At 40.4% G+C, this 17,412-nt stretch overlaps 1 protein-coding gene across 1 annotated transcript; it reads left to right on the plus strand.

The window, feature by feature from the left end:
• Positions 1 to 12,524: 12,524 nt before the first annotated feature.
• Positions 12,525 to 16,952, plus strand: LOC146636805 (interferon-induced very large GTPase 1-like). Its single transcript, XM_085349694.1, has one exon. It carries the CDS (start codon positions 12,525 to 12,527, stop codon positions 16,950 to 16,952), a length of 4,428 nt encoding a protein of 1,475 aa, XP_085205820.1.
• The last annotated feature ends 460 nt before the right edge of the window (positions 16,953 to 17,412 follow it).

Consider the following 17,412-nt stretch of genomic DNA (forward strand, 5'->3'; position numbering starts at 1 on the left):
ACGGACCACAAGAACCTCGCCTACCTCCAAGCGGCTAAGCGCCTGAATGCCCGACAGGCCAGGTGGGCACTGTTTTTTGCACGGTTTAACCTAACCATCACCTACAGGCCCGGGTCCCGGAATACGAAGCCAGACGCCTTGTCGCGCCAGTTCACGCCAGACACGGACCCTGAGGAGAAGGAGAAACCCATTCTGCCAGCCTCATGCATCGTGGGGACCCTCACCTGGGAGATAGAAAGGGTGGTCCAAGATGCTCAGCGACAAGAACCCGACCCCGGCACCAGTCCAGCAGGTAGATTGTACGTTCCCTCAGCGGTCAGGGGTAAGGTCATCCACTGGGCACACACCGCACGGTTTACCTGCCATCCGGGCAGGAACCGAACTGTCACCTTCTTACAAAGGCTGTTTTGGTGGCCCTCTCTCTCTCAGGACGTCCGGGAGTATGTGGCCGCATGTCCTGTGTGCGCCCGAAATAAGACGTCCAACTCCCCTCCATCGGGACTCCTCAGACCACTGCCTGTCCCCAGCCGGCCGTGGTCGCACGTCGCTCTGGACTTCATCACTGGCCTCCCTCCGTCCTCTGGTAAAACTGTTATACTCACCATCGTTGACCGTTTTTCTAAGGCTGCCCATTTTGTTGCCCTTACCAAACTTCCCACCGCTCTAGAGACTGCCCAGCTCTTGACCCAACATGTTTTCCGCCTTCACGGCATTCCTCTGGACATTGTTTCTGACCGTGGGCCCCAGTTCACCTCGCGGGTATGGAAGATGTTTTGTACCGAGCTGGGGGTCCAGGTCAGCCTGTCCTCTGGGTTCCACCCGCAGACTAATGGGCAGACTGAGCGAGCGAACCAGGAGCTGGAGGCCATGCTGCGCTGCGTCGTTTCCTCCAACCAGTCGTCATGGAGTGAGCAGTTGGCGTGGGCCGAATACGCCCATAACTCTAGCACGTCGGCCGCTACGGGTGTCTCTCCCTTCGAGGCGTCCCTGGGGTATCAACCCCCGCTCCTCTGCATCACGGAGGGAGAGGTGGCCGTGCCTTCCGTGCAACATCACATGAGGCGCTGTCGACGGATCTGGCGGGCAACTCGAGCGGCACTGCTGCGTACGAGCGCTCAAAACAAGAGACTGGCTGACCGCCGCCGCGTCCCTACACCGGCCTATCGGGTGGGCCAGCAGGTGTGGCTTTCCTCTAAGAACATCACTCTGCGGACTGAGTCCAAGAAGCTGGCTCCCCGGTTCCTTGGACCCTTTTCTGTGCAAGCCATCCTGAATCCAGTGACTGTCCGACTGGCCCTCCCGCGCAACATGAAGGTACACGACGTGTTTCATGTTTCTCAAATTAGGCCGGTCCGGACCAGCCCGTTGTGCCCGCCTCCCAGGCCCCCGCCACCCACCCTGGATATCGCTGGCGCTCCGGCGTATTCCATTACTCGCATAATGGATGCCAGGCGCCGCGGTAGGGGCTTCCAGTTTTTGGTGGATTGGGCGGGGTACGGTCCGGAAGAGCGTTCCTGGGTGCCGCGGTCTGCGGTTCTCGACCACGCTATGGTGAGAGAGTTCCGCCGTCGGCACCCTGACAAGTTTCGTGGGTCGCCCGGGGGCTCCCGTTAGAGGGGGGGTACTGTCATGGTCGGACGGTCCTTCCCGGAGCGACCTGTCTGTGTGTGTATGTGTGTGCTTCTCTCTCTCTCCTCCTCCACCCAGTGGCTGACACACCTGCACCTAATTTGCCATCCAGCTGTCACTGATCATCCTCGTTGTGGACTGAGGTACTTAACTATGTGTCTGGATGGCAGTCGACGCTGGATTGTACTGGAGGCTCGGTAGTAAAGAGTGTTTTCTTACTTTTAACATAGCCTTAGCCGGCTACCCTTCTCACCTGTAGCTGTCGTCACTTGTTTATAGGAGGAAGTGATACGGAGCAGAAGGTTGGAGAGAAGGAGTCCGCTGGATTAAGCCCTCGGAGGAGAAACACACTCAGATAATCACTTGGGAGACTCACCTGCACACCACTGGGAATTTGGAGATGATCACCACCGTTGGATTTTTGTACTTCGCTTTGTGACTGTTTTGAGCACTGTAAATAAACGCACTGTTTGCTTCGCATCCAGAGCTCCGCGACTGAGTCTGTATTTCCCCCATTACCCGTGACATATTTAGAATCACCAGTTAATCTAAATTGCATGTCCTTGGACTGTGGGGAAAAGCTGGCATATCAGGAGGGGATCCATGCAAAACCAAATCAACCTGGCCAGCTACTGGATTAAAATTCCGAACCTATGATATGATGGTGCCACACCACTATGCTGCCAAAAATGATATCCTTTAATTAAAAAAAAGACAAGCAATGTTAGTAAACAGATGAGTCATTGTTGTGAACTACAGGCAGACAAACTGGTAAAGTGAGTTTTTCTACCTCTAGGAAAGAAGGAAAGGGATGGAGGATGTGCAAACTGAAAAATAAGAAGAGGAGCAAGAATCTTAATCTGCATTTTATAAATTGTTACCTTTCTATCTGCATTTCCTGGATGGCAAAGTTAGTCCATCTTTGGCTCAAACTCAAAAGCCCCAGCTACCTGTTGGCTGGGGCTTCCCTGTAGGCCAGCCTTTCTATTTATCCTTAAAAAACAACTATTTGAAGACTAGAAACACACGTACAGACGTTGAGAAGTTGGGGGTAAAGTTGACCTCAACCTACTATAGGACATCTCACCGAGGTTCATCCTGCTGGTGACTGCATTTCCCAAACACCCACATTGATGGTTTCGAATACGTTACCGTTTACTCTGATCACTCTTTACTTTACACAATATTACTCTGGTGTCTCTGTTTACATTACTTTGGTCATTTTGTTTAATCTACTTTCATTGCTCTGTTAATACATTGCTGTGCTAATATGGCACAAACACTGCACAATGTACATTTTTGTTTTTTTAATTTAAAGTTTCTGTTTTTACTTTTTAATTTAAATTTAGTTATTGTTCATAATGTTTTGCACAGTCAAGGAGCAGTTCAGGACAGATTTCACTGTGTGTTGTACTTGTATGACTATGCATGTGACAAATAAAGAATCTTGGAATCTTGAGTATCACACACCCATTTGTCACACCCATCATACTTTACCCACTTATTAAATTTACAGCCATATAGGGCAGGAGCCTGTTCGATCATAGTGGAAAAGACAGAGTACATCCATGCTTGGCACAAAGTCAAGCCCATTTCAATGAGTGCTGAAATCCACCAGGGTTGCCTCTTGTCTCTGATCCTGCTTTTGATTTTCATGGACAAGACCTTAAGGCATAGCCAGGGCAAGAAGGACATTTCTGGGGGGACCCTCATAATAGTAGTGTTGGGTTTGACTTTTATTTGGGATTAGTAGAATCTTTAGTTTCTTAAGGATTGAATAATTACTTAGAATCTTGCAGATATATCAGTATAAAGGAATGTGCCATGGCCGCTGTAGACATGATAACTGGTGCCTGGCAGCAGACAAAAGGAAAAGAATGACAGTCCCTATTGAACAGACCTTTTATTGGTGAAAAAGTTGGACGAAAGCAGTGATTTAAACCTATTGGTCTTCAGTACTGTGTCTCACTTTCATCTTCTGCACTGGGCTTGTCTAGCAAGAGAAGGCCAGACAACTCCTCCCTACTTCACATTGGGAGCCTCTTGTCCTCAAGTCATGTAGAGAGAGAGAGAAAACCCATCTCTAGAAGCGGTCTTCTTTCATTTTGTGGGGGTTTGTTTGTGAGTTTGTCAGAAACACTTTAAGGCCAACCAAAACTCGTGCTATGTTCCCACACACATATATATATATATACATACATATATACATACATACATACATATATATACACATATATACATACACATATATACATACATATATATATATACATATATACATACATATACATATATACATACATACATACATACATATATATATATATATATATATATATATATATATATATATATATATATATATATATATATATATATACACACATATATACATATATACATACATACATATATATATGTATATATATAGGGTAATCAGTTGACAGCTAAGGTTTTCTTTAAAGTCTTCTTTCATGATCAGTGATACCTATTTATCTGCAGTGATACAAACAATGAATAAAACATGATAAGGAAATTTAGACTAATTAATAGCACACATTAACCGCTATGTCTCATAAGAAAATATACAGTGGGGCAAAAAAGTATTTAGTCAGCCACCGATTGTGCAAGTTCCCCCACTTAAAATGATGACAGAGGTCAGTAATTTGCACCAGAGGTACACTTCAACTGTGAGAGACAGAATGTGAAAAAAAAAAATCCATGAATCCACATGGTAGGATTTGTAAAGAATTTATTCGTAAATTAGGGTGGAAAATAAATGGTAAAATGGTAAATGGCCTGTATTTATATAGCGCTTTTACTAGTCCCTAAGGACCCCAAAGCGCTTTACATATCCAGTCATCCACCCATTCACACACACATTCACACACTGGTGATGGCAAGCTACATTGTAGCCACAGCCACCCTGGGGCGCACTGACAGAGGCGAGGCTGCCGGACACTGGCGCCACCGGGCCCTCTGACCACCACCAGTAGGCAACGGGTGAAGTGTCTTGCCCAAGGACACAACGACCGAGACTGTCCAAGCCGGGGTTCGAACCGGCAACCTTCCGATTACAAGGCGAACTCCTAACTCTTGAGCCACAATCGCCCCACATAAGTATTTGGTCACCTCAAACAAGGAAAATCTCTGGCTCTCACAGACCTGTAACGTCTTCTGTAAGAACCTTTTCTGTCCCCCACTCGTTACCTGTATGAATGGCACCTGTTTGAACTCATCATCTGTATAAAAGACACCTGTCCACAGCCTCAAACAGTCAGACTCCAAACTCCGCCATGGCCAAGACCAAAGAGCTTTCGAAGGACACCAGGAAAAGTATTGTAGACCTGCACCAGACTGGGAAGAGTGAATCTACAATAGGCAAGCAGCTTGGTGTGAAAAAATCAACTGTGGGAGCAATCATCAGAAAATGGAAGACATACAAGACCACTGATAATCTCCTACGATCTGGGGCTCCACGCAAGATCTCATCCCGTGGGGTCAAACTGATCATGAGAACGGTGAGCAAAGATCCCAGAACCACACGGGGGGACCTGGTGAATGACCTGCAGAGAGCTGGGACCAAAGTAACAAAGGTCACCATCAGTAACACACTACAACGGCAGGGAATCAAATCCCGCAGTGCCAGACGTGTTCCGCTGCTGAAGCCAGTGCATGTCCAGGCCCGTCTGAAGTTTGCCAGAGAGCACATGGATGATACAGCAGAGGATTGGGAGAATGTCATGTGGTCAGATGAAACCAAAGTAGAACTTTTTGGTAGAAACTCAACTCGTCGTGTTTGGAGGAAGAAGAATACTGAGTTGCATCCCAAGAACACCATACCTACTGTGAAGCATGGGGATGGAAACATCATGCTATGGGGCTGTTTTTCTGCCAAGGGGACAGGACGACTGATCCGTGTTAAGGACAGAATGAATGGGGCCATGTATCGTGAGATTTTGAGCCAAAACCTCCTTCCATCAGTGAGAACCTTGAAGATGAAACGAGGCTGGGTCTTCCAACATGACAATGATCCAAAACACACCGCCCGGGCAACAAAGGAGTGGCTCCGTAAGAAGCATTTGAAAGTCCTGGAGTGGCCTAGCCAGTCTCCAGACCTCAACCCCATAGAAAATCTGTGGCGGGAGTTGAAAGTCCGTGTTGCTCAGCGACAGCCCCAAAACATCACTGCTCTCGAGAAGATCTGCATGGAGGAATGGGCCAAAATACCAGCTACTGTGTGTGCAAACCTGGTAAAGACCTATAGTAAACGTTTGACCTCTGTTATTGCCAACAAAGGTTATGTTACAAAGTATTGAGTTGTATTTTTGTTATTGACCAAATACTTATTTGCCACCCTGATTTACGAATAAATTCTTTACAAATCCTACCATGTGGATTCATGGATTTTTTTTTCACATTCTGTCTCTCACAGTTGAAGTGTACCTCTGGTGCAAATTACTGACCTCTGTCATCATTTTAAGTGGGGGAACTTGCACAATCGGTGGCTGACTAAATACTTTTTTGCCCCACTGTAAGCAAATGTCTGCTATTATCGGTCACCTTTACCAGAGTTTGCATTTAACACCTAAAATAAAATACAATCTGCTTAAAGCTTAATTTTCATGTTGTTGTTGTTGTTATATACACATTTAGATTTCTTAAAATGTAAAACTGCCATGTATTGGTCAAGATGAACAATAATTAAGAAGTGGCACATATAAACAGTTTGGGAAGTGGCCACTCAGTGACATTACACAGGCTGGATCACAACCTGATTATCTGAGTTTACCCATGACACACTTTCCTGATCAACACGTTCTCGGGCTGTCCTGATGAATTGAACAGAAACACTTTGAGGCCAACCAAAACTCGTGAGGAAATCTTGGTTCTGAGCAGGGTGAAGGAACTGCCTCTGATTTTGGTGGATGGTAGAGCTAGCTAGCACATCTGCTCTATAGCCCACCGTGCACCACTGCCTTGGCACAGAGACAGAGAAAAAGTGCCGGGGCATATTTTTCATCCACAACTGGAATAATTAGCTCCATGCGCTTGAAACATCCTTCAAGCGCATGGAGCTAATTATTCATTTTTGTGCACTGCAGTACACATTTAGTTTTTTCTTGTACCTCTCATACTCTACTTGCCACTCTTCTAAGTCCTGATGTTTCTTAGAGAGGACAACAGTACCTTTAAAATGATATCACATGTGTGGGGGTGTGGCCTTGCCAATTGTCTTTTTCCCACCTTTTCAAAATGGCTGGCATGCCCACAAGCACATTTTATGGAAGAAAGAAAGGTAAGCATGATATTTACATTTAAAATGTTTTTTGAAATCGGATTTTGATAAATTTTCAAAAATAAACATCTAGTAAGTAATTTGAGGTGTTTTTAAGAATTAAGCTTATTTAATTTCACAGAGGACTTTGTACTTATATTTATTTCACTTTTTCCTAGTAGACAACTCTTTGACAAAGGCGGAGAGAATTCTTAACAGAATCATTGAGGGAGATTCAAACATAGATTCTTCAGAAGATGAGAGTCATGTGAGCCAGATAGGAGAGGGTGAGAACCCAGGAGGAGCCACACAAAGATTATCAAGATGCAGTGGCAGATGTAATAGAGAAAGACACAGGGCCACCTGAAAACTGTCATTCTATCTGGTCCAAAACCAACATGTAGGAGAATCTGGAATTTTTGATTTTGAGTTAAAAATAAAATATGGGTAAAATGCAGGAATGTTTTCCAGTAAAGTAAAAAAACAAGAGTCGCAATTATAGCTGAATCCATGACACCTGATTGTTTCTACAAGATCACGTCGTTGCTGAAAGTTGTCAATGATCTCAATCTGTGAAAAGAACTCACAGTTTCTGGAGTTCAAGCTCCTCTTGGCTGAGAAACCTGGGAAAAAAACATGTGAACAAGACCTGAATAATACCAGTAATGAAGAGTTCTCTCCAAAAATCAAGAAAAGGAAGCCCCAACCAGATGAGAGTAACAAAATATGGTTCACTCCACTTGCCTGAAATGGTTAACAGTCCAAGGCATTTCAGTTGTAGAATGGTTGGGTGCAACAGTAAAACATATGTGAGATGTGGGAAGTGCCAAATGTTCCTTTGTGTCTCCAAATAAAAAAATCACATTAGTTCCTCAGATATCATAAATGAATTGACTTTTGTGAAATAGAAAGCCCAGTGCAATCACTTGTTCCTGAACCAGTGGCTTACAGCTAGTGAAGTGTCAGTGACTTCTAAGTTGACCCATGATCTACATTTTTATGATATTGTTATATAAATAAGTTTTAATATCCTGCTTACAAAAATTTCAGTGGAGCATTTAATTTTCTTAAATAGCTCTTGAATTTTGTTAGTTTCACATTCGTGATCAATGAACTCCCCTTGTGCACTGAAGTGCACATGTTGTAAAATTTAAATAAAATTAGTTAAAAACAATTTTGTTTTTGTAATGTGTTTTTTACCATCCCAACACTTGATTTATCTGGAAAAAGATCAAAATTAAAATACTTTTTTTCCCCTGGGTCTCAGGAGGATATGAAAGGCTGAATTGTAATTAGTTAGGCTACCCTTTGAGTGAGACAGAAACTATGAATGGATAACTACTCTTCACCTCTCCTTCATCCATTCATCCATACCTTCCTCACAGCTGTGACAGAATCCCCCCAGCCAGTTCATGGTTTTGAATTGAGGTGGTAGTGCTAATCACTGCACTTCCAAAAATGGTGTCCTTTAGTTCGCAATAACAATTGGTGTGCTTACTAATACTGATTGTCTTTTTATTAGAGGTAGACAAACTGGTCAAGTGAGTTTGTCTCCCTCAAGGAAATGAAGTCAAAGGAATCAAGGATGTATAAACTGAAAAATAAGAAAAGGGAAAACAATTTTTTTTCAGTGTTGTTTTAACTGTTTCCTTATTATCCACATTTCCTGGATGACAAAGTTAGTCTCTGCCACAAACTCACAAGCCCCAGCTAATTGTTTGCTGGAATGCAGACAAACTTTTTCAGCTCTTTCACATCTGTGAGTCCTACCCTACTAAGCATGTTATGTTTTTATTTTTGTCAGTGTCTGAACTAATTATTTCATGTGAGAGACCAACATATCAGAACCTCCGACTGTGAAGTTGGTGAAAACCAGCTGACTTAAACATTTAGTGATGCTTTGTTCTCCTGAGGTTATTCCTGCGATCAGTTATGTACATCTGGTTTTAACTTTTAATTACAGCATTTAATTTAATACAAAACTAATCTTATCTCTCTGCAATGATTTCGATGGGTGACTGAGTACTTTTGTCAAATGTGGTCTATTTGGGCAATCATTTTGAAGCACTTTTAAAACTAACTACAATTTCAATGAAAATAAAATTGCATATACAAAACCATCAGTCAAATATGAGGAAAAGATTTGCTGATCTTATTCCAATATAAGCTTTTTTTTCATACCATTTCTTTTTCTTAAAATGCCTCAATCATTAACTGAAGCTTGACTGGTTGATTGTGACTGTGAAAGTGAAAAAAAATTGCTGCCTCACCTAAGTGAAAGTGAAAGTATTCGCCTAACAATATAAAAGGAGAGCTCAGAATCACCATCAGTACACTGCTATAGGGACAGTAGCAGTAGACTGTTACAGGGATAGAAACAGAACAGCAGTTTTACTGTGAATATTGTAGAAAAGAGGAAAGAAGAAAGAAAAAGAACAAACAAACACTGGATCAGAGAACAGCATTTTGCCGTGATCAGATATCTACTATAAAGGTAGGTTGTTTTATAGTCTTTTTTTCATCAGTGATGCTTTCATTATGCATACGATTAGGAAGACAAAAACACAAAACAAAAAAACTAGCTAGTGAACCATCAAAACTGATTTTCCAGTCCATTGTGAAGCCACCTTTGGCACACTGACCACTAGCAGACAACCTAGGGAATTTATGCTTCCGTTACCTACACATAATCTGAAATGCACCTCTTGGTGATGTGCCAGCAAATACTGTTGCACAAGTATAAATGCTATAAATGCAAAAATGCTAAGAAGTGGATTGTTTGTTAATGCTTTCAGCCCATTCCAACTTTATACATGTCTCTCAATGTACTACAGGTGCCATGTTCCTATAATTACCCATTAGTTAAACTTACGTCTTATGAGCTTTAGTATTCTCTTTCCAAAGTCATAATAATTATTTTTACAGTATGTAAATTAGTGCTGCAGTGCAGTAATTTGTGTAAATTATTGTAAAACAAATACTTATTAATTATTAATAATTAAATTACTTTAATTTACATACTGTTAATTAATTAAAGTTCAACTCAATCTATCTTGTTTATTATGATCCAGGAATATAATACATATGATTGAAATGGGCTGGGTTTTCACCAGGGCTGGACTGGGACAAAAAATTGGCTCCGGCATTTCTGGTCCACAAGCCCCACCATATGCATACACATACTATGTATATATTTAATTTTGTTTATTAATAGATATTGAAACAGCTTTTAATCAGATTAGTACAGTCGTACACTGCACTGCAGTATGTACCAATGTCTCAATTAACAGCTACACTTTAGGTATTAACCCTGTAAGACCCAACCCATCAAAACATAGCCAGAAAATTCAGATTTTATGGAACTGAGATGTTTATATATATATATATATATATATATATATATATATATCGCATTTGATACATTGGACGTCTTTGGCAACTTTTTCTTAACAACAATGTTAATTTTAGACAAAAAAAAAAGAGTTATGTCCATAACAATTTGAAATTATAGCAAGTATTGATCATGTTAATGAGCTAGAGGTCTAAGAAGCTCATGTATCACATATGATACAAAGTGCATTATAGGGTTAATATGGCTCGTCATGAAAGCAGCCTTTTGTTTTTCCTGAATCCTTGAATCTCTCCCTTCTTAATTATGTGCTTCCATCTATTCCGGAAAATCATGATCAGTGTTTTCAGATCCAGTTTTCATATTTTCTCTTCTTGCCTTGTTTTTGAAATATATATATTTATATATGTTTTATATATCCAAATTAGACCACTACTCATTTTTTCACCCCTGCAAACTAGAAAACCAACTCCACGGAGAGTCGGGGAGTTGGTTGTCTAGTTTGACATTTGAGTTTCATTTTGACAGCTAAACTTCCATTTAGGAAATAATCTTTGAAGAATAATCACTTTACTTTCATTATAGTAATCAGAGAGACACTGCTGGAATAACCTAAAGCAACAGTGGGGTGTTAGGGACTGCACCCACAATGAAGGTAAGCAGCTACTTTGTACTTGAATAAAAAATTAGGAGATTATTATGTATTTGTTTTTTAATATAGAATTAATCATTTATCAAAAGAAAATCAGTGCCGAAGACTTGTTTGTTGAGCTTTACTGCGAGGAAGTAGAGACCCCTCCAACTCCATGCAGTATCTGCAAAGATCCCCGCCAACAGACTGATGCAGGAGGTAAAATACATTTTTATGCAATTTCATGTTTCAGCAAAAAGCTGCATGATGAAATCTCTATAAGTCGTTTAAGTAAAAACATTATCAATCACTATTACTATTATTTTTCCCACAGCTCCTTGTCATGTGAAAAAAACACTGTTTAATATCGACAGTGAGTTAGTGTCTCAGCATTTGGAGACTCCTGCTGGTGAAGCTAAGACCTACATTGTGACCAGCTGCAGCAGACATACACACACAAGTAAGTAAATTTAAGTCATAGCTATTTAAAATACAAAAAACAAACAAAAATGTGTTACACAGGGAACGGGTGCATGGACTTGCTAAGTCTCAGTGTAAACATGGAAATGTCTTTATAAAGTAATTTCATTATACTTTTTGTTTATTTGAAAAGTTGTGTGATAATACTGCACATTCAAAATAGGTGAAAAACAAACTTGTAGGTTGGAAGTAATATTTTAAAGTTCCACTGTAAGGTTATCCCAAATATAACAGTTATCAGTGTGAATTTAGCTAAATTTAATGCTGTTTCGTATAATTTGTCAAATCTAAATTTTAGAAATTTACATTCATGGTACAGATACTGAGAAAATTACTATTACCTATCCATCCATCTACCCATTTTCCTCGGCTAGTTGTTTAGTTTAATCTGTACAGTGGATAGCGTTTTTGAAGAATCTTAAAAATAGAGTTAGCCAATTTTGAACAGGATCTCTTTCCAGACGAGTTTACTATCTGAACAGCATAGTGGAATCTAACTTTAGTATTTGTAGATCAGCGAAATAGTATGACTAGAAAAGAAAGACACTCTAGATTAGCAATATTTAAAGAAGACGATACCCCTAAAATGAACCTATCAACACATCACTAAAACTAAGAAACTAAACTTAAAGAAATGCTTTTATAGCTTTTATTTGTTTTGTTTTTTAAAGCTTTTATAATACAAAACAAATCACAGTGATGAATACTTTGCATAAACAAGTAACTAAACATTGTTTAAACTAAGTATAAAAGACTAATTTGATGATTTTAATTTCTAGGAAAACAAACGATTTAAAAAACCCTCCCAATGTGTAGTAAACACTTGAACAATGATACGATATACCTTGCAGTATACCTATGTATATATATGAAAGCTATAAGACTACCACAGGAAGTGGTCGTTTTATGCGAACGATGTTATTAGATTTGTATGTGTAAGAAACATACCGGTAGTCATTAAGATGGTTACAGAAATAACAAAATTTTTTATATCAACAGGGAGGCACCTGGTGAGCATACTGGAGGACTTGAACTTGAAGCGGTACTACAGGGAGAAACAATCACGTAGCAAATTACTTGAGATTGATGAGCAGATGATTAATGATGAACCTGCCAAGTATAAATCAGACCTCCCATGGTATTTTCTAAAGGAACTGATGATGGTTAATGTCACAGCTAGAAATAGGATAAAACATAATGATCAATCATTGATCACAGACATGCCAAACCCACTCGACATAATCACTGCTCTCTTTCTGTGTTCTGATGGTTTTGTACAGCAGGAAATGGCACTAAAAATGTCCATGTGTCAGTTCTCTGTTCCTCTGCTGCTTCCCAATTGTGACACCAATCAGTGCACACTCATGCTGTGGGCCATGAGAGACATTGTTAAAAAGTACAGACCTCAGTCTCTGTCAGAGTCCAAGGGCTTCATTGAAGACAGAATCGTTCTCTCTGAACTTCCAATGATCTCTTTTGTCAGACTGGGTGAGTGCTCCTCGTCCAAGTCAGAGATTCTCAATAAGCTTCTGAGCAATTCTCAGCAGTACCATGACACCTTTGTTCACCGCAACATGGAGTGTGGTGACAGTCCAAGAGCAATATCCAACGGACTGACTGAGATTACTTGGTATCTTCCTGGTGGAAACACAAACATTGATATTTTCAGTCAGCCAGTGGCTGTAGCTAACCTTCGTGGGGACATTGAATCTTTTGAAACACAATACTCCTTTCTGTGTCAGACATCTGCAGCAGTTTTTGTGTTCTTCGGCGATTTGGATGAGTCTGAGTGCAGTCTACTCACTAACATAAACCAAAAGACACAGATCTTCTTGGTTGGTAATGGTGAAAGTAATAACGAGGTTTTAAGAACAGTAGCAAACAAATTGGGCTTGAGTAACAACAACATCATAACTAAGAAGAAACAGAAAAATGATGCAGATTTTGTACAAACTTTGAGAAAAAAAGTCAGAGATGTGGTGAAGAACTCAAAGATTAAGATGACAATAGAGCAGATGGCAGACATTGCCTATAAACTGGGAATCCTGGTTGATGAAGACTCTCCAGAGTGTCAGACTGCAAAGACAAATGCAGAAGCCATCACTGCTGAAATTCATGACATCCATAAATACAAAGAAGATCAGCTTCCACGTCAAGGTGAAATATGGAAAAAACTGACCTGCTTAGAGAAGGAAGAATTTCGACTTCAACATATCGGGTCTAGAAATATTGAAGATTACAGAAGTGAACTTCTGTTACAGAAAAAAGAACTGCGGAAAAAGCAGAACTCTTATAACATGTCGACAGCTATGACATGTTTCATCAATGCAATATCAAGCCCAGGAACAGAGAGGTTTTATTTCCTGAAATTGATGCAAATGAACCTCGATAACCTGTCTCATGTAAAATTGTCTGAACTTCGGGAAAAATATAAAGAAAAATTTAAGAACTCTGAGAACAAAGAAGAGATCAAGGAAATTGACAGACAAATTTCCAACAGCTCACTGGGGACTGAACACTTCTTCCGTGAAATGGGTCAGATCTATGAAGCCTCACTGTCCCTTCCACAAACAGATCCAGAACGTCAACAGCTGCAGCATCTGCCCAAACTGTGTGCACAGTTGTTGCTTGATGGATTTCCCCTTGAGCTTGTAGATGGAGATGCATCCAACATCCCTCTCAGATGGGTGAGTGATGTTCTCTCTCAGCTCAGTGACTTGGTTTCTCCAAACAGAAAGATCCTGGTAGTCACAGTTCTTGGAGTTCAGGGCACAGGAAAGTCCACTCTCCTTAACACCATGTTTGGAGTGCAGTTTGCGGTCAGCAGTGGTCGATGTACTCGAGGTGCTTTTATGTCGCTCATCAAAATCGATGAAGATATGAAAAAAGTCCTAAACTGTGACTTCATGCTGATCATTGACACTGAGGGCTTAAAGTCACCAGAACTTGCACAACTGGACAACAGCTATGAGCACGACAATGAGCTTGCTACACTTGTTGTGGGGCTGAGTGATGTCACCATTGTCAATGTTGCAATGGAGAATTCTACTGAAATGAAGGACATCCTACAAATAGTTGTGCATGCTTTTCTCAGGATGAAGGAGGTGGGCAAAAAGCCTAAATGTGTGTTTGTTCACCAGAATGTGTCCGATGTTTCAGCCCATGAGAAGAACTTACGAGACAGGAAACTGCTCCTGGAACAGTTAAATGAGATGACCCAGGCAGCAGCTAGAATGGAAAAGAAAGAGGAGAACAAGAGCTTCACTGATGTGATGGAGTACAGTCCAGACACTGGGAACTGGTACATTCCTGGACTCTGGAATGGAAACCCGCCAATGGCACCAGTCAGTGCAGGCTACAGTGAGGCTGTATATGAGCTCAAGAAACACATCATCCAACTGCTGGGAAACTGTCAGTCATCGGCCAAGGATATCTTGGATTTTAAAGAGTGGATGTCAAACCTATGGAATGCAGTAAAGCACGAAAGCTTCATCTTCAGCTTCAGAAACAATCTCGTAGCTGATTTATACATGAGACTCTGCACAGAATTCAACAAATGGGAGTGGGAATTCAAAAAAGAGATGTACACCTGGGTAACAAACGCAGAAACAAGAATTTCCAATTTTGGTACAATTGTAGCAAAATCTCAGTTTTCTGACATCAGAGAATTTCTCAAACGTTTGAAAATTGAAGCCTCCACAGTGCTGTCCACATGGGAGACAAGACTTCTAGAAAATCTGAGACAATATTTTAAGAAAACAGACGGTCATGTTCATCTTGTCGAAGGATATAAAGAGGAATTTTCAAGCAATGTAAAGAGCCTTCGGCGTGAAATGGAAAGGAGTGTTTTTAATCAACTCACAGCAGCAGCAGAAATCACACAGGAAATGATAGAAATTGATCGAATCAAAGAGAATCACATAAAAGAGATTGAAAATGCAGTTTGGCTACTGATTAATAAGTGTTGGAAAAATAATGTTCCGATGGGAGAGACAGAACTTGAAAATAAGTTTCTCAAGATGTGGTGTGAAACACTGAAGAAACTTCCTTGTTCTGAAAAGCAAGCTGAGCAAATCTTTACCAATGCATCATCTTATCTGAGAGAAAGCCTGAAACATAAAGGGGACGTTACACTTGAACTCTTAGAAAAAAGGCTGGAAGATTGTGGTTTGGTACCTTTCAGATATACAGCTGAAAGATACTCAAATAGAGTTGAGGAAGTAGGTATGTTTTTCGACATTCAAGATTACATAATGGCTGCACAAAAACTGGCTGACAGCATCATAGATGTTTGCACTCAGTTTGTGAGTGAAAAAGTGAGAAGGAAAAAAATGTACTGTGACACATACATCAAGGAGATCCTACACATCACTGATGAGAACCTTGAGAAAAACCAAGACGTCAAGGGAGACATTATGTTTGAAGTTTTTCTAAAACAGCACATCTGTGGAATTGCAGCCATAGAGTTTAAGAAAGTGTATGAAGAAAATGATCCCTACAAATGTTTGATTAAGAACAAGGACAGGTTTTGTGATGATTTCAAACATGTGGTTAATAAAGAAGACCAATGTCAAAAGAAAGCAGAAGAATTCACCAACCAGTGCTTGAAGCCTGCTGTTGAAGACTTTATCAATCAGTCCCTGGGTCCTAAAATCATTGATGAAATGCAGACATGTGAGCAGTTCAGCACACGAATGTCCTTCCAGTGTTCAATTTTACTGGATCTGCTTTCGAAGGAGGATTTTAAAAACTACCAGAGATATATTTTCTCATATCAGGATTATGTAAAGACATGGCTACTCAACCAAATACTGGAGCACTGCTCAACAATATCTGAGTTTGAGGACAGACATCTCCAGTCATGTATCAGAACCATAAAAGATGCCATCAACAAGGCAAAAACAAGAAAGAGTGATAATGTGAAGACATTTGTTGAAGATATTTGTAAAGAACTTGGTGATAAACTGGTAATTTCCAAAGATGCTCTTGGTGCTTTCATGTTTTTGAACAATGCTGACAAGAAACAATTTGCTGACTGGCTCACAGTGTCTGTGAATGAGATGGAACAAGTTCTGAGAAAAGAGTTTCAGACACTGAACTTTGAAGTGAAACTACAGCAGCTCCATGTGCAGCCTGAGAATGAGCTTTTCAACAAACTGGTTGGTTGTGGCAAACAGTGTCCATTCTGCAAAGTTGTCTGTGATGCAGGAGGAGGAAAACATAATGAGCATTTTGCTGCAGTGCATAGGCCACAGGGTCTGGGTAAATACACTTGGCATGTAACAAACAAACTTGTCACTGACATATGCTCTTCCTCTGTGATCAGTGAGCAGTGTTTTAGCTGCATTGATACAAATGGTAGATGGCACCCTTACAAGAATTACAAGGAAATTTACCCAGACTGGAAAATCCCTCCAGATTCGAGCCTTGAGGCATCAGACTACTGGAAATATGTAATGGCAAAGTACAACACGGACCTTGCCAAAGAATATAATGCAAACCCTGCTGATATTCCTGAAAGTTGGAATGACATCACAAAAGAGCAGGCAGAAAAAAGCCTCAAGAAATCATTTAACATCAAGTAACAACTTACATACCTTCTCATTTTTGTTCTTGTGTACAGAAGAACACATCCCAGATATTGTAATTTTTGATTTTGTGAGATAGAAAGAAAAACTAGTATTTCATAAGACAAACCTTAAAATATTTTAACACCCACATACATATTAAACAATATGATTTAAAGCAAGTTTTTTAAAGAAGTTTTTGGTTACTTTTACCTCTGTTTGAAAAATAATCTGCTCACAGGTTTTTTGCACTTTTAAGTAATTAATTCAAGTAATTATATTAAAACTAAAAAAAAATTTAACGCTAATCATTAGCTCATGTACATTCGCACATGCATATGAACATCCCTTTGCTTTGTTTCAGATAGTCACTATGTGTGTTATAGATGACTCAGTCTCCATTCTTTTAATAGGACAGTCAAAATGAAAAAGCTAACAGTGCTGTATCTGGGGGATCTGATGTAAAATATTTACATGT

This window comes from Diplotaxodon limnothrissa, linkage group LG3 (assembly GCF_057381915.1).
Source record: "Diplotaxodon limnothrissa isolate DT_005_m linkage group LG3, D_limnothrissa_male_GT1.1, whole genome shotgun sequence".
Taxonomy (NCBI): domain Eukaryota; kingdom Metazoa; phylum Chordata; class Actinopteri; order Cichliformes; family Cichlidae; genus Diplotaxodon; species Diplotaxodon limnothrissa.